Source organism: Hylobates moloch, unplaced genomic scaffold, assembly GCF_009828535.3.
Source record: "Hylobates moloch isolate HMO894 unplaced genomic scaffold, HMol_V3 SCAFFOLD_13, whole genome shotgun sequence".
In the NCBI taxonomy this organism is placed as follows: domain Eukaryota; kingdom Metazoa; phylum Chordata; class Mammalia; order Primates; family Hylobatidae; genus Hylobates; species Hylobates moloch.
Genome location: NW_026652288.1, coordinates 82,610,115 through 82,629,615, shown reverse-complemented (window position 1 = coordinate 82,629,615; position 19,501 = coordinate 82,610,115). Strand labels below are relative to the sequence as shown.

Here is a 19,501-nt window from a genome sequence, read left to right as displayed (position 1 = left end):
TTAACTTTCTGAAAAGTATTATAGAACATGAATATAAACAATGAGAATATTGCCTTTAAAAACAAGCTGGGTTTAAAATGGTAATAATCATCATTAAAATTTACTTCTCAAAAGATTTCCCAAGGAATTTGAATGAAGTAAAGGTGTCTAGAAATTTTATTTAAATCATTAAAAATTTAATGTTATCTCCAGTGGTTTCAGACTAACAATACCTTAGAAATAAATATATTATTTCTCCTACATGCCATTAAAATATTTTCAACACTGAACCATTTATTAATTTTGATATATATCAGAAGAAGAAATTGTACAAGATATTCTCTATTTACATTGAAATAAAATGGGAAATTAACAGTAAAAGTTATAAGAAAAAAATACCCTTTTGAAATTGAACAATGCTGTCCTAAATAATTCTTTAAAGAGGAATTAAAATCTATAATTAGAGACTAGGAGAAACAACTATAATGAGAATAAAATATACTCTATCATTCTTAAGGGTATGGTCAAAGCTAAAATTAGTTTAAAAATTCAAACCTCTAAATGCTTTCTCTAAAAAGAAAACATAAATTTTCTATATGTCAAGAATAAGAGAAATAATAAAAATAAATTTCAGAGAGGACAAATATTGATTAATAAGTATAAAAACAGAAATGAATAAATCAAAAAATAAAAGAGTAGAATTAATAGCTAAACCTAATATCAGTTTGATTGAAAAGACAAAATATAAAACCTCTAGCAACTTAATTTTAGTATACTATTTCATAAAAATCATAGCATTATTTTTTAAATGAATTTTTATATTTGTTCATTTCTTATCCTGGATGTAGTTTTATTTTACTATTCACTTTCTCAATCCTTGGCTTTAATATTCTGTATTAATTTTGATACTTTTTTGAATCATTAATTAACCTAATTCATCAATACAAAAGATCAAAGGAAAGTCCACAAGATCATTTTGATAGATTCAAAGAATATTTTTAAAAATTATTTACTTCTGGTAACTCTTGGAAAATAACACATAGAATGATTTTTTTTTCTGAAATTGATCAATAATAATAATTATCAATGAAATATTGAAACACTCTTAGCTCACCTTACTTATCTAAATTCTTTTTCTAAAAAATTTAGCCTATGTAGTAAGAGAAAAAAATGGTTATAAGTATTGAAAAGCAGTAACCAAACATCATTATTTGCAGATGATGTAAATAAAATTAAATTATTGTGATATTGTTATAAGGATACAAAATAAATATTTTTAAAAATACACGTTTAAATGCTATGCTATCAATAAGAGTTTAGAAAATATAATAGAAAAAAAATCCCATACCTATTGTGCATACATGTAGTGTTTCTCAAACCTTAATGTGCATACAGATCAACTAAGAATCTTGTTGAAATGTGATTTAGTAGGTTTGAGGTAGGAATCAAGATTTCACATTTTTAGTAAGCTCCCAGGTGCTGATGCTGATTATACTCATAGTAATATAGTTATATATATTTATTCTATGCATTTTATATAATTCTTAAGCTTTAAAATTCTACATGAGAATATATATGCAAATATGTATGTGTATATACATAGATATGTGAATATACACATATTGACATATATTCTCATGCAGAATTTTCAAACTTAAGAATTAACAAGAAATTAGTAAAACTTCTATTTTTAAAAAAAAGTTAAAATATTACAAGAAATTAGTAAAACTTCTATTTAAAAAAAACTTTAAAATATTACTGGGAGACACAAAAGAATATTTGAATAAAGAAGAGAAATGCCACATTCCTGGATGGGAAGACAATAATATAAAAATGTCTATTCTTCCTAAATTTTAATCTAATGTCTTTAGTTTAATACCAATAAAAATTACCAAATGATCTTTTTGTAGCTGGAAGAAATAAAAATGATAAAGTTCAACAGGAAGAATAAATATGCCATATTAACTAACAAATATATTCACAAAGAAGACATTAGGCAGTTGTTTCCCTTCTGGAAATTAAAACCTATTATAAAATAAAGATAATTAGAGCATTTTCTGTCACAGAATTAGGCAGATCAAAAGCATGGGCTACAAAGCCCAGCCATAGACCCCAAGTGTGCATATGAACTTAGTGTATAATAAAGGTGGCATATCAAATCACAAGAGAAGGATGGATTATTTATCAAGCGAATTGGGAAACCTGAGATAATTACCAAAATAGACTTATATTCCAGCCTCACCACTGTACAAATTTAGGGCTTAATAAAATAAGCACACACACATACACACACACACACACACACAAGCATCAAATCATGTGAACTTTAATATAAAAGATAAATTTTAAAGTATCCACAAATAGAAATCATAAAAAGCACAAGATTTACCACAGATAAGAAATTTGTTTTAAAAATAAACTTTCATCTATTATAATATATATTATTTTACAGGATCCCATTGTTTTAGAATGGGGTGAATCAACGGAGTAGGCAATCATTGCCCATTACTAACTCCTTTTCTTCTGACAAAAATTCAATGACGTCTATCATTTAGCTAGTCTCTAACATGGTTCTTGTTTTTTACCAAAAGCCCTATCAGCATAGCTAAATCAGAGTTTTTTCCTCTGTGATAAAATCAGACCAATCAGCTCTGAGATTGCTCTCTGATTACAATTGTAGTTTTTTTTTCACTGTAACTGCAGTGAGATTGTCCATTTCGGTCACAGGCTGCCTCCTGCAGCTTTCCAAATGGCATCAAATGACAAATGATTAAGAACTTTTCAAAAGACAGATCATCATTTCCCCTACAAGTTGCACACGACATAAAATATATCTTTAAAAGGGTACGTCATTTTAGAAAGCATCGATAAATTAATAAAAGTATAAAAGCTAGGCTTTACAACTGCCACTAGCATTTCCTTGCCAAATATCTAACAGGGGCGTACGATAAGCACACAGTGAATGCTGCAATAATTATAAGAGTCAAAAAATAATAAATTGCCAAATAAAATATTTCATCTCAAATTACCAAATATTCTTTTATAATTACACTTTCAGGGTAGAGACTGGGTCTGGGTCTTCCCTTGGTCCCTCTTATGAAGCCGTGAATCATGTGGTTTAGGGCAGAGTGCTGTTATGATTAAAAGAATCTAGTCCGTCTAGCAATAGTGATTTCTAAACTCATGTCCTCTACTTGCATTTCTTCAACACCATACAGAGGACTTATAATTACAAGCAATTTTTTAAAAATTCCAATCTTTTTATAAATCACACTGTAATGGTTCCAATAGTGTCAACCTCACCAGCCCTCACCACTCACAAAAGTCTTCTCTGCCTACATCCAAAGCAACTCTGATGCCTTCTCTTCTCTCTCCTCTCTCTCTTTTGATAAGCTCTTTCTTCACTACCCCTCCTTCCCAGCACACCTCATCCTTGTCTCCAATCTAATCTACTCTTGTCAGAAGAACTCGTCTGACAGAGCAAGATTCTTGGAGAATAGCTCAGCAAAGCAAAAACATTACATCATAGGCAAAAAGATGCCAAAGGCTGGAAACATCCATTCAGTAAGGATTTTGTCCCCTCAAATTTGTAGATGCTAACTAAACATGCATGAGTGAATAAGTGAATAAAGTAATAGGGAGTACACCTCATAGACTTGTGGATGAAATAGATAAATAAATAAAAAGTAATAGGGAAGAATTACCTGTCCTGTGGAAGAAAATTGTCAGAATCAGAAAACCCAGTCCCTGGACAAAGCTCTGCCCTCAGCTACTCTGACTTACCTTTACAAAATTGCTTCTATAGGGACAAAATATATAAACATGATTTTCAAACATTCTCTTTTTCTGAAGTAATAAATATTCATGGTAAATATTAGTATTATAGTTTTGTCTTGATATTAAATGAACCCATGTGATCGTTTTAACATTTCCAACATTTTAATCAGAACACACCAAAACAAACGATCTGTGTTCTTGAGGGATTAATGTATTCATTTGCAAAAATCCTTGTCATAGAGTACAGTAAAACCTCATTAACTCAGACCCTTCTAATTCAGAAATCACCATAGGAAAGGCAGTGTGGTATAATACAATGCTCTGTGGCTAGACATGGAGAACCAATAAACTTGAGACAGCTCTTTAACTAGTTATGCATGATTTTAGAAAGTTCCCTCTTCTACTTTCTGCTCATTTGTTTTCGAAGTGAGCTAAGTTATAGAGTCGATCCATCTCATCATCATACGATTCTATGATTATCCATAGGCCAGATAGATTTTTTTCTGCTTTATTCTTTTTATATTTAGTATTTCTGGGAATGGAATTATTTTCGTCTGCATGTTTTTAATGTGGAATACCTGAAGAGCCCTGAGAGGTCACACAAGTTTCCTAAATTTGTGCAATTATGATCATGTGCATTTTTCTGGACAGAGGTTCAGACTTTTTATCTGGTTCCCGAAAGCGCTGTATACCTCTCAAAAAAAGGTTAAGAACCACTTACTTTAATAATGAACTAATTCCAAGTGATTCCCATCAACTTGTAAAAACAGGCTCACAAAATGTTGCTTAATAATCATGCGTTGGTTCTGTAACACTCTGTAGCCCACATTGATAAATACAGTAGAAGCTACATTTCGAACTTTCACTAATGGTTGGGTCCCCAGTTGGTGATAGGGCATGGACTGCATCCAGCTAGTTGACCCTGTTATATCAAACACCTTGAGCAATACCTACCCATAGCATAAGAGGCTCTCAATGAAGCAAGGAAGAGAAAGGTCTACCCTTTTATCTCTAGGAGAAGAAGGCAGCTAAGGAGATCATTTCACATCTAGGTTTGGATTGAGATTCCAGAACTCTCTGAGATAATGGAAGAGTCAGCAGGTAAGGACAGTTAGTTCATCTTATCCACAAGTCAAGCCTTGTCATTTCAGTCAAGAAAAAACAGACATCCAAAGTGAGGAAAGGCCTTAACAAAACAGTCAAGACCAAGACTAGATCCCTTAACCAACGGTACACGTCTTCTCTTACACCCAGCTGGGAGAAGACACAGAACCTAATTATGGAATTCAAATGAACATGCCACCCAAATTCCAGTTCCTCTTTTTTTTTTTTTTTTTGAGAAAAAGTCTCGCTCTTGTCCCCCAGGCTGGAGTGCAGTGGCGCGATCTCACTGCAACCTCTGCCTCCCGGGTTCAAGCGATTCTCCTGCTTCAGCCTCCCGAGTAGCTGAGATTACAGGCACCTGCCACCACACCTGGCTAATTTTTTTATTTTTTAGTAGAGACAGGGTTTCACCATGTTGGCCAGGCTGTTCTTGAACTCCTGACCTCAGGTGATCCGCCCACCTCAGCCTCCCAAAGTGCTGGGATTACAGGCGTGAGCCACCGCACCCAGCCTCCGGTTCCTTTTTTATTTTAACTGAAATTCAGCAACTAACAACCTCTTTCTTCATTAAAAGTAGACATACCATAAATAACCTGCTTTTTCACTGAATTATTAAAATAAAAATTCATTTAAAAACAAATAAAATAGCACCATGTCTTATATGTAACGTAAGTTGAATTCAAATTCTTTGCCATTGTCATATCTGTAAAAATATCCAGTCCCATCAATAAAATTTCTTTGATAATACAAACTTAATTAGTTTTTCAATAATGCTTGTTTATTTGTCTTAACTGCCAATTACAGGGGGGGAAGGGCTCCTTTCACTAGTATCTTCAAAAACACGTAGTATATAAAACTGAATGCCTGTGATTTCATTCCAAGGCACTTGTGGTAGTTGTCTTTTAAAACCCAAATAACATTTGCATTTCTTTTACCTTTTTACAGAAGCATTGTTTTAAACCCAGCCTATTTCCGGAATCATCTTCGTCAAGCGACAGTGTTTAGATGCCTGGAGAGGTATTCAGAGGCTGCCCGGTATGTTTGTTTTAACTTTTGTGAGGATTTATTTCAAGTTAAATTATTCTCAAATTCTGGTATTAGCACAACAGAACTCTCCATTTCTCTCATGGAATATGATTTTATCCAAATTATTGCCTATCAACGTCAAACCAGCAATGATTGACTATCTTTCTCTTTAATTAAAGCTATTCCATGTTCATAGCTCTTAACAAAATTCAAACTTTCCAGCCATGAGGTCACTGACAATGATGGAAAAACTTGCATAAAGTAATGGAAATGCGCTTGACCTCTTGCTCTCGGGATGTTCTGGTCCAGATTTTAATGATACATTTCTATAAATATCTTGAGCACTGGAGAGGAAATCCAATCACGTGAAAAGGATCCTAGAAACCCATTTCTGGAGCAGATGGCATCAGTTAAATAACACTAAGGTTGTTAGAGATGTCCCAAAGTATTTTTTTCTTGGACCCCAATGTATTTTTTTAAAAACCTAGTGAAGCTTCCCCTAATATTTGCATCCCAGAACTTAGACTGTGGCAAAGAATTGGGAGAGTTGTGCAACAGCCTCAATGCTACCGAATTCCTTCTCGCCTGTGACAACCCAGGCTTTTTCCCTTCCTGGATTAGCTCACAAGACTCCTCTTCCTTTCCATGAGCTCTCTCAAATAATTTTCCTTATTTCCTAATGTAGAGGTGCCTGCTATTTCTTCCTTATCCACTTTACCACCCCAGGGATCTAACAGGAAAATGTGGTTGGTTTCTAGATTTACTCCAAGCACAACTTCTAAGGATAAATCTGCAGGAATCGAGATGGAGTGCCTAGGTTGCAGGTGACTACTGTCCAGAAAATTTTTAAATAATACTATCTTTGACATTGTAAGCAGGAGTTTGAGTGTATAATAAAATGGCTTCATAAAATTGACACTATGTCACGCCTGTAATCCCAGCACTTTGGGAGGCCAAGGCAGGTGGATCACCTGAGGTTGGGAGTTTGAGACCAGCCTGACCAACATGGAGAAACCCTGTCTCTACTGAAAACACAAAAAATTAGCCTGGCATGGTGGTACATGCCTGTAATCCCAGCTACTCGGGAGGTTGAGATAGGAGAATCGCTTGAACCCGGAGGTGTAGGTGGCGGTGAGCCGAGATCGCGCAGTTGCACTCCAGCCTGGGCAACAAGAGCGAAACTCCGTCTCAAAAAAAAAATTGACACTGTGAGGTTTACATGAATTCCATGTTTGTAAGATGTTCCCAGGAGTTGCCTGAACTCAATTAAATAGATATGGAAAGCAGAGTTCATCTCAATTACTCTCACTTTGCAGTCAAACAACCAATATGCCATAACATCTTTTTATCTGTGTGAAGGTCCACTTTGAACAGTTTTTAAAAGGTCTTTATCACTCTCTTTTTTGCATATTTCCTCCTCTGCTATTTCTCCAATGTGTTTTATCTAAGGTACTCACATATTACTTCTTCCTACTTTTTATTTACTCCACTGAAATGTCTCTGTGGCTCACTTTCTGACCACACGTTTCCTAGCAGTATGATTGAGAGATAATCTAAGAGATGATAATAAGTGTCCTTCTGTTTCACATTTAAATAAACAGGTTTTAATAAACGTCACTAGCTACAAATGAAGCTAGTAAGTTCAGCATTAGCAGGTAACAGCCATCTGCAAAATAGCCTCCATTAAGAGGTGGTTTCTTAATACATCTTGAATCCAATTGAAAGATCAGTAGAAGACTAGATACAATTTCAGAACTAGATTTCAACTAGTAAAAGAATGCTAGTGGTGTGCTTATACAGACTCTAAAGATCAAATTGTTAAATATTCAGGAATTTGGAGCGAGCTAGTTGCTAAACTGTAGGAGAAATTAGCAATGCTGGGAGAAGCTACACTGTTGAAATTGCAAATGCTACAAATCCAGGCTTTTTTTTACTTTTGGGAGAGCCAGGTTACCAGCACACCATTGGCTATAACATAATTGTATCAAGCCTGTTGGAGCCAAAGTAGTGACATAAATTTTTCATGGATCCCAAAACAAACAACAAGAACTTAAAAATTTGGAATTTGTCAATATTCGCCGTGTGAAATTGGCACAGAATATTCCACTGCCCTTGTCATGTATACTGAATTAGGTATACCTGCGGTGAAACAGGCATATCTGCTTAATATCATTTGATGACTCACCTGATAATGCTTCTTGAGAAAATTCCTGATAATTCTTGGTTATGCTGGTGTGGAGTTTCTATGGAGAAGCAATACAATTACTGTCAGGTACAAGTATTTTTCATCTTGGTTTATTTAGCAATTATAGCCCTCAATATACAGTATAAGGTCATTCCCCCCAGAGAAAGGATGCTATGAACTGTGAACATAAATATAGTAGTGTGTCTTAGCAGCTAGATTTCTAATGTAAATCAACATATATAAAGCAATATATACAGCTTTTTTGTTTGTTTGTTTTTTGAGACAGCCTTTTTCTGCTGCCAAGGCTGGAGTACAGTGGCACAATCTCAGCACTCACTGTAACCTCCACCTCTCAGTTTCAAGCAATTCTCCTGCCTCAGCCTCCTGAGTAGCTGGGTCTACAGGCACACACCACCACACCCAGCTAATTTTTGTATTTTTAGTCTAGATGGGGTTTCACCGTGTTGGCCAGGCTGGTCTCAAACTCCTGACCTCAGGTGATTGCTGGCATTGGCCTCACAAAGTGTTGGGATTACAGACATGAGACACTGCACCTGGCTTATAGCATTTATGTTTATCAGTCAATCTATTGGAGATTTGAGCAGTTTGATTCAGGCCTCTTACAAGTATTCTAAGTGAAAATTCATTGGTAAAGACAACACATCAAGGTTATTTCCTGTAGCATGCTACGCAGTCATGTGTCTTGGATTGAGAGGCACCTACCACATATGAAAAAAATGCCATTATTATGTGACTTAGGAGATTCTAAAACCATAATTCCAAAGGAAATGCATCAGCCCATATCTTATCCAAGATAAGGGTATATATAACCAGTCCCTGGAAATTAGAATATCTTAGGTTTTCTGAGCCTAACCACCTTCACCCATGAAGGGATTTCTAATAAATAGGCCAAAATGATTCCCAGAATAGCCTCATCTAAAAAGCCCAAACTCTCAACAAGAGAGGCTGGAGGAAATGCTACTCCCTGTGGTTGGAGGGAAGATATCAGGTTTACAACGGACAGATTCTTTTATTTTACAGGTCAATATCCTTTCAGTAACATTCTACCAGAAGAAAGTGTAAGAATACATAAATTATAGAAATTGAACACAAATTGAGATATTTTATTATGATTTAGGCTCCGCAGGGATGCTAGTCACTTTGCGGAGATGGCTGGCACTGGTTAAATTGATGAAATCACATTTTCAGACCACAAACGAAGTTAAGATAGCTCTAATCCCCATTCCCAAGAACAAGCCACCTTGTGAAGCCTTAACTGAAATAGAAAGTTGCGAAGCTTTTTAACATCTTTCTGTTTCAATGCATACAAAAAATCTGCGTTGACATAGAATGAATGTCATCACTCAAATCTGCCTCTCCTCCCCCAACACTCATACACACACACACACACACACACACACACACACACACACACCATTTGGGACTACCTTCATGAGAAGAAAATATTCAAAGACATAAAATCAAAGAAAAGCCAAGGCTGTTTTGTGAAGACAGCTAATGACTTTTGACGATATAGTATCATGGTGTCTTTTATCTCTTTGTGCTCAATGACTAGCACAAGGTCTAAAATATGCCAAGCACCAGTTAGGGGATTGTGAATTAAATTAGCAGGTTTTTGAGTCTGTGGTAGTATGTGGTTGATAACCATTCAGCTATATCAATAAGATATTACATAAAATTCTTTGTAGAACCCTGATTGAAAGATAAATATGAGAACTGTGCTCATCGTAGTGAAGATTATGGGATAGCATGATGACTTCTAAATTGAAAATACATAGGCAAAAAACCATATAACATTGCACAGGGTCTTTATTTAAAACCACATTGTGTAAGAAGCAGCAAACAGAAGGTAAAACTAAAGAAAAAATGCAACAAAGTCTCTTTAATGCATCATTGATAAAGAATTTTCTGCCAGGTGCAGTGGCTCACACCTGTAATCCCAGCACTTTGGGAGGCAAAGGTGGGCAGATCACCTGAAGCCAAGAGTTCGAGAGCAGCCTGGCCAACATGGTGCAACCCCATCTCTACTAAAAATACAAAAATTAGCCGGGTGTGCTGGCAGGCACGTGTAATCCCAGCTACCTGGGAGGCTGAGGCTGGAGGATCGCTTGAACCCAGGAGGCAGAGGTTGCAGTGAGTGGAGATCGGGCCATTGCAGTCCAGCCTGGGTAACAAGAGCGAAACTCTGTCTCAAAAAAAAAAAAAAAAGAAAAAAGAATTTTCTGTGTATTTCTACATGCATGGGCTAGATAAGGGATACAAAAACAGTAATAACACATTCAAATGCTTATAAAGCCCGGGCAGATGATGTGTGTATCAGACCATTTAAAAGATAAAATATGTTCTATGAACTACAGTGAGCTGGAGACCACTCACTAAAGTGACCATAAAATTAATCTTTCAAACTAGATACCTGTGATAGTGAAAGTGGACACTATTAAGAATTACGCCAGGAAAACAGGTATAAACCAGGACTTTCACAAGCACACCGGCCATATCATCACCCTACCACTGGCCCTTCCAAAGAGAGTAGTCACACTCAAGTCCAACTAATGTTGCTCTATGGGAGTGTAGGTTCAACTTGGTAGATTTTTTTTGAGTCTTCAAGAGATAGTATTAATACAACTTCAGAGCATTCCAATAAATTTGTTTACTTTTTAAAATATTTTCAACTTTCATTTTAGATTCATGGGATACATGTGCAGGTTTATTACATGAGTATATTGCATGACACTGAGGTTTGGGATACAAATGGCCCTGTTACCCAGGTAGTGAGCATAGTACCCAGTTGGTAGTTTTTCCACCCTTACTCCCCTCCCTCTCTCCCCGCTTCAGCAGTACCCAATGTTTATTGTTTCCATCTTTATGTCCATAAGTACCCAAAGTTTAGCTCCTACTTATAAGTGAGAACATGCAGTACTTGGTTTTCTATTCCTATGTTAAATTACACTTAGGATAATGGCCTCCAGCAGCATCCATGTTGCCATAAAGAACATGGTTCCATTCTTTATATGGCTGGGTAGTAATCCATGATATATATGTACCACATTTTCTTTATCCAATCCACTGGTGTTGGACACCAAGGTTAAGTCCATGTCTTTACTATTGCAGATAGTGCTATAATGAACATACAAGTGTATGTGTCTTTTTGGTGGAACAGTTTGTTTTCCTTTGGGTATACACCAAGAAATGGGATTGCTGAGTTGAATGGTGGCTCTGTTTTAAGTTCTTTTGAGGCGGGAAATTAAAGAAAAACAAAATTAAAAAGAAAGAGAAATAAGCTTTCCTGTATTAGGCTGACTTGTCCCAGAGGCAGCAACAGGCACAGCCCAGACTCAGGAAAAGTCTTGATAATACTATCTAATGTGCTCTGGAGACTCTCCAGGGAGAAGAAAAACAAATTTTCCTTTGTTTTATGGAATGAGTTTATAGATTCCTGTTCTCTGTAACTACTGACTTCAAGTATTCTGTTTTATTTAAGCAATAGAATGAAGGTCATGAGCCTCTGAGCACGCCTGAGTTATAGCTACCTGGGTGCCATAGTGAAGGTTATGGGATAAGCCCGTGCCTAGGCAAACCAAGATAATGGACATATGGGTTGCATAGCAACAGTCATGTGCAATCCTGAGTTATGAACCTGTTACAAATTGATTAACTGTCTTTGTCCTGCCTCTGTATCCCTGCTTTCAGGCCACTGTAAGCTTGCTTCAAGCTAGCCCACCCCCTTTTGTGAAGTGTGTATAAAAGTCAAGTGCTGCCCTTGTTCTGGGCCCAGTCTTTGGACGTTGAGTCTGCTGGGTCTGAGTGCACTCAATAATAAAGATATCCTCCTGTATACACCCCAAGGTCTCTCTCTGGTCCTCCTGATTCCGCAACACTTTGAGAAGTCTCCAAACTGCTTTCAACAATGGCTGAACTAATTTACATTCCCACCAAGAGTGGATAAGCATTCTCTTTTCTCTGCAGCCTCACTAGCATCTATTATTTTTTGACTTTTTAATAACAACCTTTCCAACTGATGTGAAATGGCATCTCATTGTGGTTTTGATTTGCATCTCTCTGATTATTAGCTATGTTGAGCATTTTTTTATATTTGTTAGCCATTTGTATGTCTTCCTTTGAGAAGTGTCTGTTCATGTTCTTTGCCTAATTTTTAATGGTTTTTAATTGTGGTTTGCTTGTTTTTTGCTTAAGTTCCTTATAGATTCTGGGTATTAGACCTTGTCAGATGCTTAATTGGCAAATATTTTCCCCCATTTTGTAGGTTGCCTGTTTACACTGCTGATGGTTTCTTTTGCCGTGCAGAATCTCTTTAGTTTAATTAGGCCCTACTTGCCAATTATTATGTTTTGAGGACACTGCCATAAACTCTTTGCCAAGGCCAGTGTCTAGAATGGTAGGTATATCCTAGGTTTTCTTCCAAGATTTTTATTGTTTGAGGTTTTATATTTAAATCTTTAATCCATCTTGAGTTAATTTTTACGTATGGTGAAAGGTAGTGGTCCAGTTTCATTCTTCTGCATATGGCTAGCCAGCTGTCCTAGCATCATTTATTGAATATAACGTCCTTTCCCCATTTCTTATTTTTGTTAACTTTGTCAAAGATCAGATGATGTTAGGGGTGCAGCTTTATTTCTGGATTCTCTATTCTGTTCTGTGGGTCTCTGTGTATGTTTTTGTACCAGTACTATGCTGCTTTGGTTACTGTAGCCTTATGGTATAGTCTGAAGTCAGGTAATGTGATGCTTCCAGCTTTGTTCTTTTTGCTTAGGATTACTTTGGCTATTTGGGCTCTTTCTTGGTTTCATATGAATTTTAGAATATTTTTTCCAATATTGGAAAAATTGGAAAATGTGAAAAATGACATTGGTAGTTTGGTAGGAGTAGGGTTGAATCTGTAGATTGCTTTGGGCAATATGGCCATTTTAATGATATTAATTCTGCAAATCCATTAGCCTGGCATGTTTTTCCATTTATTTGTGTCATCTATCATTTATCTCAGTAGTGTTTTATAGTTCTCCTTTCATCTCCTTAGTTAGCTGTGTTCCTAGGTATTTCATTTTTGTATGTGTGGTTATTGTAAATGAGACTGCATTCTTGATTTGACTCTCAGCTTGAACATTATTGGTGTATAAAAATGCCAGGCATGGTGACTCATGTCTGTAATCCTGGAATTTTAAGAAGCCGAAATGGGAGGATCACTCAAGGCCAGGAGTTTGAGACTAGCCTGGGCAACACAGCAAGACTCTGTTTCTAAAGAAAAAACAAACTTTTTTTTTTAATTAGCTGGGCATGGTGGCACACACATGTAGTACTAGCTACTCAGTAGGCTAAGGCAGGAAGATCGCTTAAGCCCAGGAGTTCGAGGCTAGAGTGAACTACGATCATGCCACTGCACTCCATCCTAGAGTTCAGACGCTGTCTCCTAGTGAGACCCTGTCTCTAAAAACATCAATAAATAAATAAAAAGGAAAAAAAAAGCTACTGATTTTTGTACACTTATTTTGTATCCTAAAATTTTACTGAAGTCGTTTATCAGTTCTAGGAGCCTTTTGGCAGTCTTCTAGCATAGAATCATATTGTCTGTGAAAAGAGATAATCTGACTTCTTTTTTTCCGGTTTGTATGATTTTTATTTCTTTCTCTTGCCTAAGTTTGCCGGCTAGGACTTGCAGTATGATGTTGAATAAGAGCTGGCATACTTATTTCTTCCTTTTCTTAAGGGGAATGCTTCTACCTTTTGCCCATTTAGTAGGTTGCTGGCTGGTCTACGGCCATACCACCCTGAATGCACCCGATCTCATAAGTATGATGTTGGCTCCAGGTTTGTCATAGATGGCTTTTATTATTTTGAGGTATGTTTCTTCAATGCCTAGTTTGCTGAGGGTTTTTGTCGTGAAGGGAATGTTGGATTTTATTGGAAGCTTTTTCTGTGTCTATTTAGATGATCATATGGTTTTTGTTTTTAATTCTGTTTATGTGATGAATCACATTTATTGATTCACGTATGTTGAATCAACCTTGCACCGCAGGAACGAAGCTTACTTTATTATGGTGAATTAACTTTGTGATGTGCTGCTGGATTCAGTTTGCCAGTATTTTGTTGATTTTGTGCCTGTAGTTTTCTCTTTTCGTTGTATCTTTGCCAGATTTTGGTATCAGGATGATGCTGGTTTTGTAGAATAACTTAGAGAGAAGTCCCTCCTCCTTGATTTTTTTTGGAATAGTCTTAGTAGTATTGGTAGCAGCTCTTCTTTGTATATTTGGTAGAATTTGGGTGTGAATCCATCTGGTCCAGGTCTTTTTTTGGTTGATAGGTTTTTCATTACTGATGCAACTTTGGAACTCTATATTGGTCTGTCTAGGGGAGTTGGGTTTTGAGGATTCAGGTGCTGGCTGTAATAGGGAGGGAAAGCCTTGTCCTCAGGTCACTGGCTGAACTCTCAGGTAAGGGCAAGCAGAGTTGCTTAGGTGGTAGGAACCCAACGGAGATCACAGGCCTGTGGGGTAAGATTTTTGGAAGTACTTTGAGCCACCATTGAAATGCTCAGGCCGGGGCTGAGTGGGTGCACTGGAAGCCAGAAGACCCCAAGATCCGTTTGGGAAGGGGCACGGAGTCAAGCGAAAAGCAGTCTGGCTGTCTCTCTGCAGGGCAGTTGCGGCAAGCTAGAGGCACAAAAGTACTCAGGCTTTCTGTTCCCTCTCCAGCCTGGGGGCAGCAAGGGTAAGGACCACGGCAGCAGCAATGGCAGAGGGCCTGTCACTTACCTCTGGGAGTCCCACCACAAAAACACACACACACACACACACACACACACACACGCCGCAACGTGCCAGAGTGGTCAGGCCGGGTGGGGCGGCTATGCTGGGAGCCCAAACCAGTGGGCCTTTTAACAGAGCAACGTAGGGCAGGGGCTCGCAGGGAAAGCAGCCTGGCCTCCTCTCTGATGGAGTCATGCAAAAGAGCTCAGGCTCTTTGGTCCCTCCCAACCTGGGGGCAACAGAGGGGGGCACAATGGCCTTGGCAATCACGGTAGGTCTGTCCGTTATGTCCCAGAGAAACTCAGAGCTGCAACCAACCAGAGTGCTCAGGTGAGGCAGGAGAATAGGGTCTGGAGGTAGGGAATCTACTGCGGATTCATGCTGAGTGTCAGAGGGTACTCCCTTTTCAACCCCTCCTTTTCCTCCGTGGCAGTCGAAAAATGAAAGTACCTCTGATTGGTCCCCTGCCACAACCAATCAGACTGGTCATGGGCCTACTCATCACTTGGAGTGGTTCCCTCCCACAACCAATCAGACTGGTCACGGAACTTTATTTGCATATAGTAAACCAAAGGGAAACGTCTAGAGGGTATTTAAGCCCCAGGAAATTCTGTAACTGAGGCTCTTGAGCCGCTTGCTCCAGCCGGCTCCTGCCCTGTGAAGTGTACTTTCGTTTACGATAAATCTCTGCTTTTGCTGCCTTGCTTTGTGTGTGCATTCTCTCTAATTCTTTGTTCAAAACACCAAGAACCTGGACAACGGCCTTTGACCAGTAACACAGGCAAGTGTGCACACTGGAGGTGGAGTCTGTAGTCTGCTCCTCAGCACTGCGGCTGCTGCATCTATCCTAAGGGCATGCGAAAGAGCCTAGCCTGCCCTGTTGGTGGGGCTACTGTAGCTGGCTCTAGGGTGCTCTGGGATCCAAGACCCATTGGGCTTCACATGGGCTTGAGTGGTGCCTCTGCACAGACCCCAGGCAGCTCTCTGTGTCTGTCTGGAGACCCTGGAGAGTCAATGGGGCTCTTCCATGGCCAGGACTGCAAAGGCCTGTGGTGGAATTGTGGATCCCCCAGAAGCTATTATTCAATCACCCTTTCCCCCACGATACGGCAATTCCTCTGGCTCTGCACCAATCCCAGGTGGGTGGCTGTCCTGCTTTGCTCCTCTCTTTTGGGTCCTGTTGTGTATTGCTTCCTTGGTGAATTCCAACTTGGCCTCCTGGAGGATACATTTGAAGAGCTTAGTGTTTTCTCTCCAGGAGCCGCAGGCTCTAGCCGCTTCTAGTCTGCCATCTTGAACCAGAACCCTCGATTTTTAAATATTGCCAGTTATTTCAGTTTTTTTAAAGTGCAGAATCATCTTAAGAAAGCTGAAGTGGTCTTATCTATGAAATGAATGAGTTCAGTAGAATCAATTTACCATATGACCAATTTGCAGAATTCATTAATTTTAAAGTTTGCTAAAAACGTATTTTAAGAGATAGTCTTATTGAATATATCTAATTGATATAATACATTTTCCTATGTACATTTAGCAATTTTTTATTTTAGCAAAAATTGCTTTAAAAAGTTTAGCAATTTTTTTAATTTTAGAGAATTTTCAAAAGCTAAAGTCATGGAATGATTTATTCTCATTAACATGTTCTTCTTGTGTGTGTAGTTATGACTCTGTTGTTCTTTAATATAGTCTATTACTATTCTTATGAATACAATTAAAATTTTAATTTGGAAGTTTAAAAATTTATACTGATTTATTTTTAAAATTTTAAGTCATTTACTGTTGCTTCTAGACCCTTTGGCTAAGATCAAAGGAAAAAAGTAATTTCCTGTTTTTAATATTTTATTATTTTTAGAATTTTCCCCAGTTTTTGCAGAGTGATCAAATGTATCTATTTAATGAAATATATTTTAACAATTAATATCATTTGCAAGAATTCATATTAATCAGACAATTGTTACAGCTCTCTGCTTTATCTCCTGAAACTAAAGAAGCCAAAATAGGGAAAATCAACAGTGAGCTCCTAGCACAATCTGAGCTGCGGATCCCACAGAGTGGAAGACTGAAGAACAGAGAGAAATGGAAGACCCCAGATCTCTGGAATCCTGGCTCCCTGCAAGTCCATCTAGTAGGATTGCTATAAATTGTCTAAAGAGTTAAAATAAACAAATTTTTGTAAATAAATATGCTTATGAATTTGACAAACTGGTCATTCGGCAAACTCACCAGCTGATAAATAACTAAGAGCCCATGGAAGGCTGAAGGCCACAGCATGGGATCTGCAACCTGGATCAAAGCCTGTCTTCTAGTTGTAAATGAATCCTGTAGTTTAATCCCTCAACAGAATAAACCATTCCATGTCTTTCGTTTTCGAAAATTTGAAAATGCACTGAAATCAAAAATATCACTAAATATATTTTTAACAATTCTTGCTAAAATAAAAAATTGCTAAATGTACATAAGAAAATTTATTCACATCAGTTGAATACATTCAATAAGACTATTTCTTAAAATAGGTTTTTAGCAAACTTTTACCCTAAACGTAAAAGCTTAAGGGTAAAGGCTGAGCTTCCTTTCACCAGTAAGAGCGATCCTTCCCATGTCAAATTTTGTGCTAAATCATTTAGGGAAATATTTTAGTCCAAAGCCAACTGTTTAAAAAATAAAAAAAAGATGTATTTTACCAAATTCAATTCAATAGCTTTGGTGAATTCACTATTTGCAACAAATCTGGTCTGTTCTCCTTTTCATTTTGTAATAGTCTTATTTAATATCATATAACATATTTATTATCATGAGAAATAGATTAAATAATAAAAGTAGGTATTCTAAAATGTTTTATCTTTAGCCTTTTTAAAATAATGCACTAACTGACACTGGATTTCAAAGCTATTTTATATTACACATGCCTTTCAGGATTTAAGAAAAACAACAAATAGGTAAGATCCCACTAAGTTGTATCAGTTGCCTACCGCTACACTAAGAATTTTCTCCCTCAGAGCTCATTCTCAGCTTCACCTCTCTCACTCTTGGCCTCTGACAGTGTCTTTTTGTTTACTCCTATTTTACTATATCAGCTGCCTGCCACTCATCGTCCTCCGCACCTGTCCTTCTTCTTGTTTTTGTACCTCTGTCCACTTCTTCAGAATTTCCCATTCCCTTCTCAGAATTTGCTCCACAGGGATTAGCATAATTCCCCCATGTGAGCATAACCCGCCCTCTGGTTCACTAATAAGCCATTCTCAAAACATCTCGTGCAGTCTTATAAGCTCTTGGCCCTCCTTAGTGATTGCTGTTGTTTTAACTGATCAGTGATTACAATTGCTTTTGTTTTATTTTATTTTGACACTCTGAGTTTGAGATATTTGAAACCTGCTCTCTGGATGAGTGTACAGTAAAAACCTCAAAGACAATCAATTGCCTTAAAAATAGGCATTTCCTTTAGAAATGAATGATCTGCTAGCCTAAGACGAGACACATTAAAGTATTCATTTTTGAACAAGAATTAGTATAACATTTAGGGTCTGTGCTATAAATGATTATCAAGATATCTTGTTCCATTTTGGCCAAGCAGCAGCATATCTCCTTTTTTTTTCTTGGCTTACAAAATTTAATCCTACTGGAAATAATGCATATATAAATCACAATCTGCCAAAAGAAAAGAGTGATTCAAAAATAAAATGAGGTGTTCAGAAATCTAGTAACATAAAACAGTAGCATTACTGTAGATAAGTAATCTCTCAGAAGAAGTACTGTACCAGCAAGCGGGGAGAAACTGTGCCAGCTTTTTTGGTGTCAGGGAACTCTATGATTTTAAATGAGATTATTATGTATCTCTCAAGGGAGGAGAACATTCTGACAGGTAGACTCAAGACAAGTGGTTCTGAAGAGATGATGGTAGTGTTGAGAGTTTAACTTAGTTTTTATTCACTTAGAAGTCTAAGATGCATTCATTCATCGTGCAAGATTCTAAAAATACATCACAGTTTTTTTGGTTAAAATAAGTTCTCATTTATGCCTACAAATAGGTTAAATGAAGCCTACAGGCTGGCTAATTTTTATTCTTAAACTGGCCATCTGCCTGAAGGGCTTTCTCTTTATTCAAGGCATTTCACCATTGTCAGGGCAGTTTAGTGTGTTCTAGCATTAATCTTTGTAACATACATTTACACACTGGAAGATAGATGTGATAATTCCACCATTAAGTGGCTTTCCTGTTCCCTAAATATCATAAAGCTGTATGAATGCTAAGCACGGTAAAAATGTTGTGTCTTGGTGTATGATATCTAAAACTGACATTAATAAAGACAGATTTAGTCATTTGCCATAGCTTAGGTCAAATATCTGACTTTAAGACTACAGCTCATCCAATATTTAGGTAAGTAGTAGAAGTCTTATATTTGTAATTTCGAGAAAATAGATGAAGGTTAAAATATAGTAAAACTTCAAGTTTATAGTCATCTCTTCTCTTTTAAGGATTTAAAATTACAGAATTTTAAACATATAATCTTATAACAAAAATACTAATTTTAATGTTCCAGTGACAGCAGGCAGTTGAAGAAAAACAGGTGACCTTATGAAAAGATGGCCTTTTGAACATGTTCCAAATAACTAGTAAATAATGGCAACGATACATATTTTTTCTGTAAAA

At 37.1% G+C, this 19,501-nt stretch overlaps 1 protein-coding gene across 1 annotated transcript in view; it reads left to right on the top strand.

The window, feature by feature from the left end:
- SPATA16 (spermatogenesis associated 16) overlaps positions 1 to 19,501 on the top strand; it is a 257,030-nt gene that overhangs the window by 120,364 nt on the left and 117,165 nt on the right. The window contains exon 4 of the mRNA XM_032172277.2: positions 5,806 to 5,895. Coding sequence (XP_032028168.1) covers positions 5,806 to 5,895 — 90 coding nt within the window. The remainder of the gene's footprint in view (positions 1 to 5,805; positions 5,896 to 19,501) is intronic.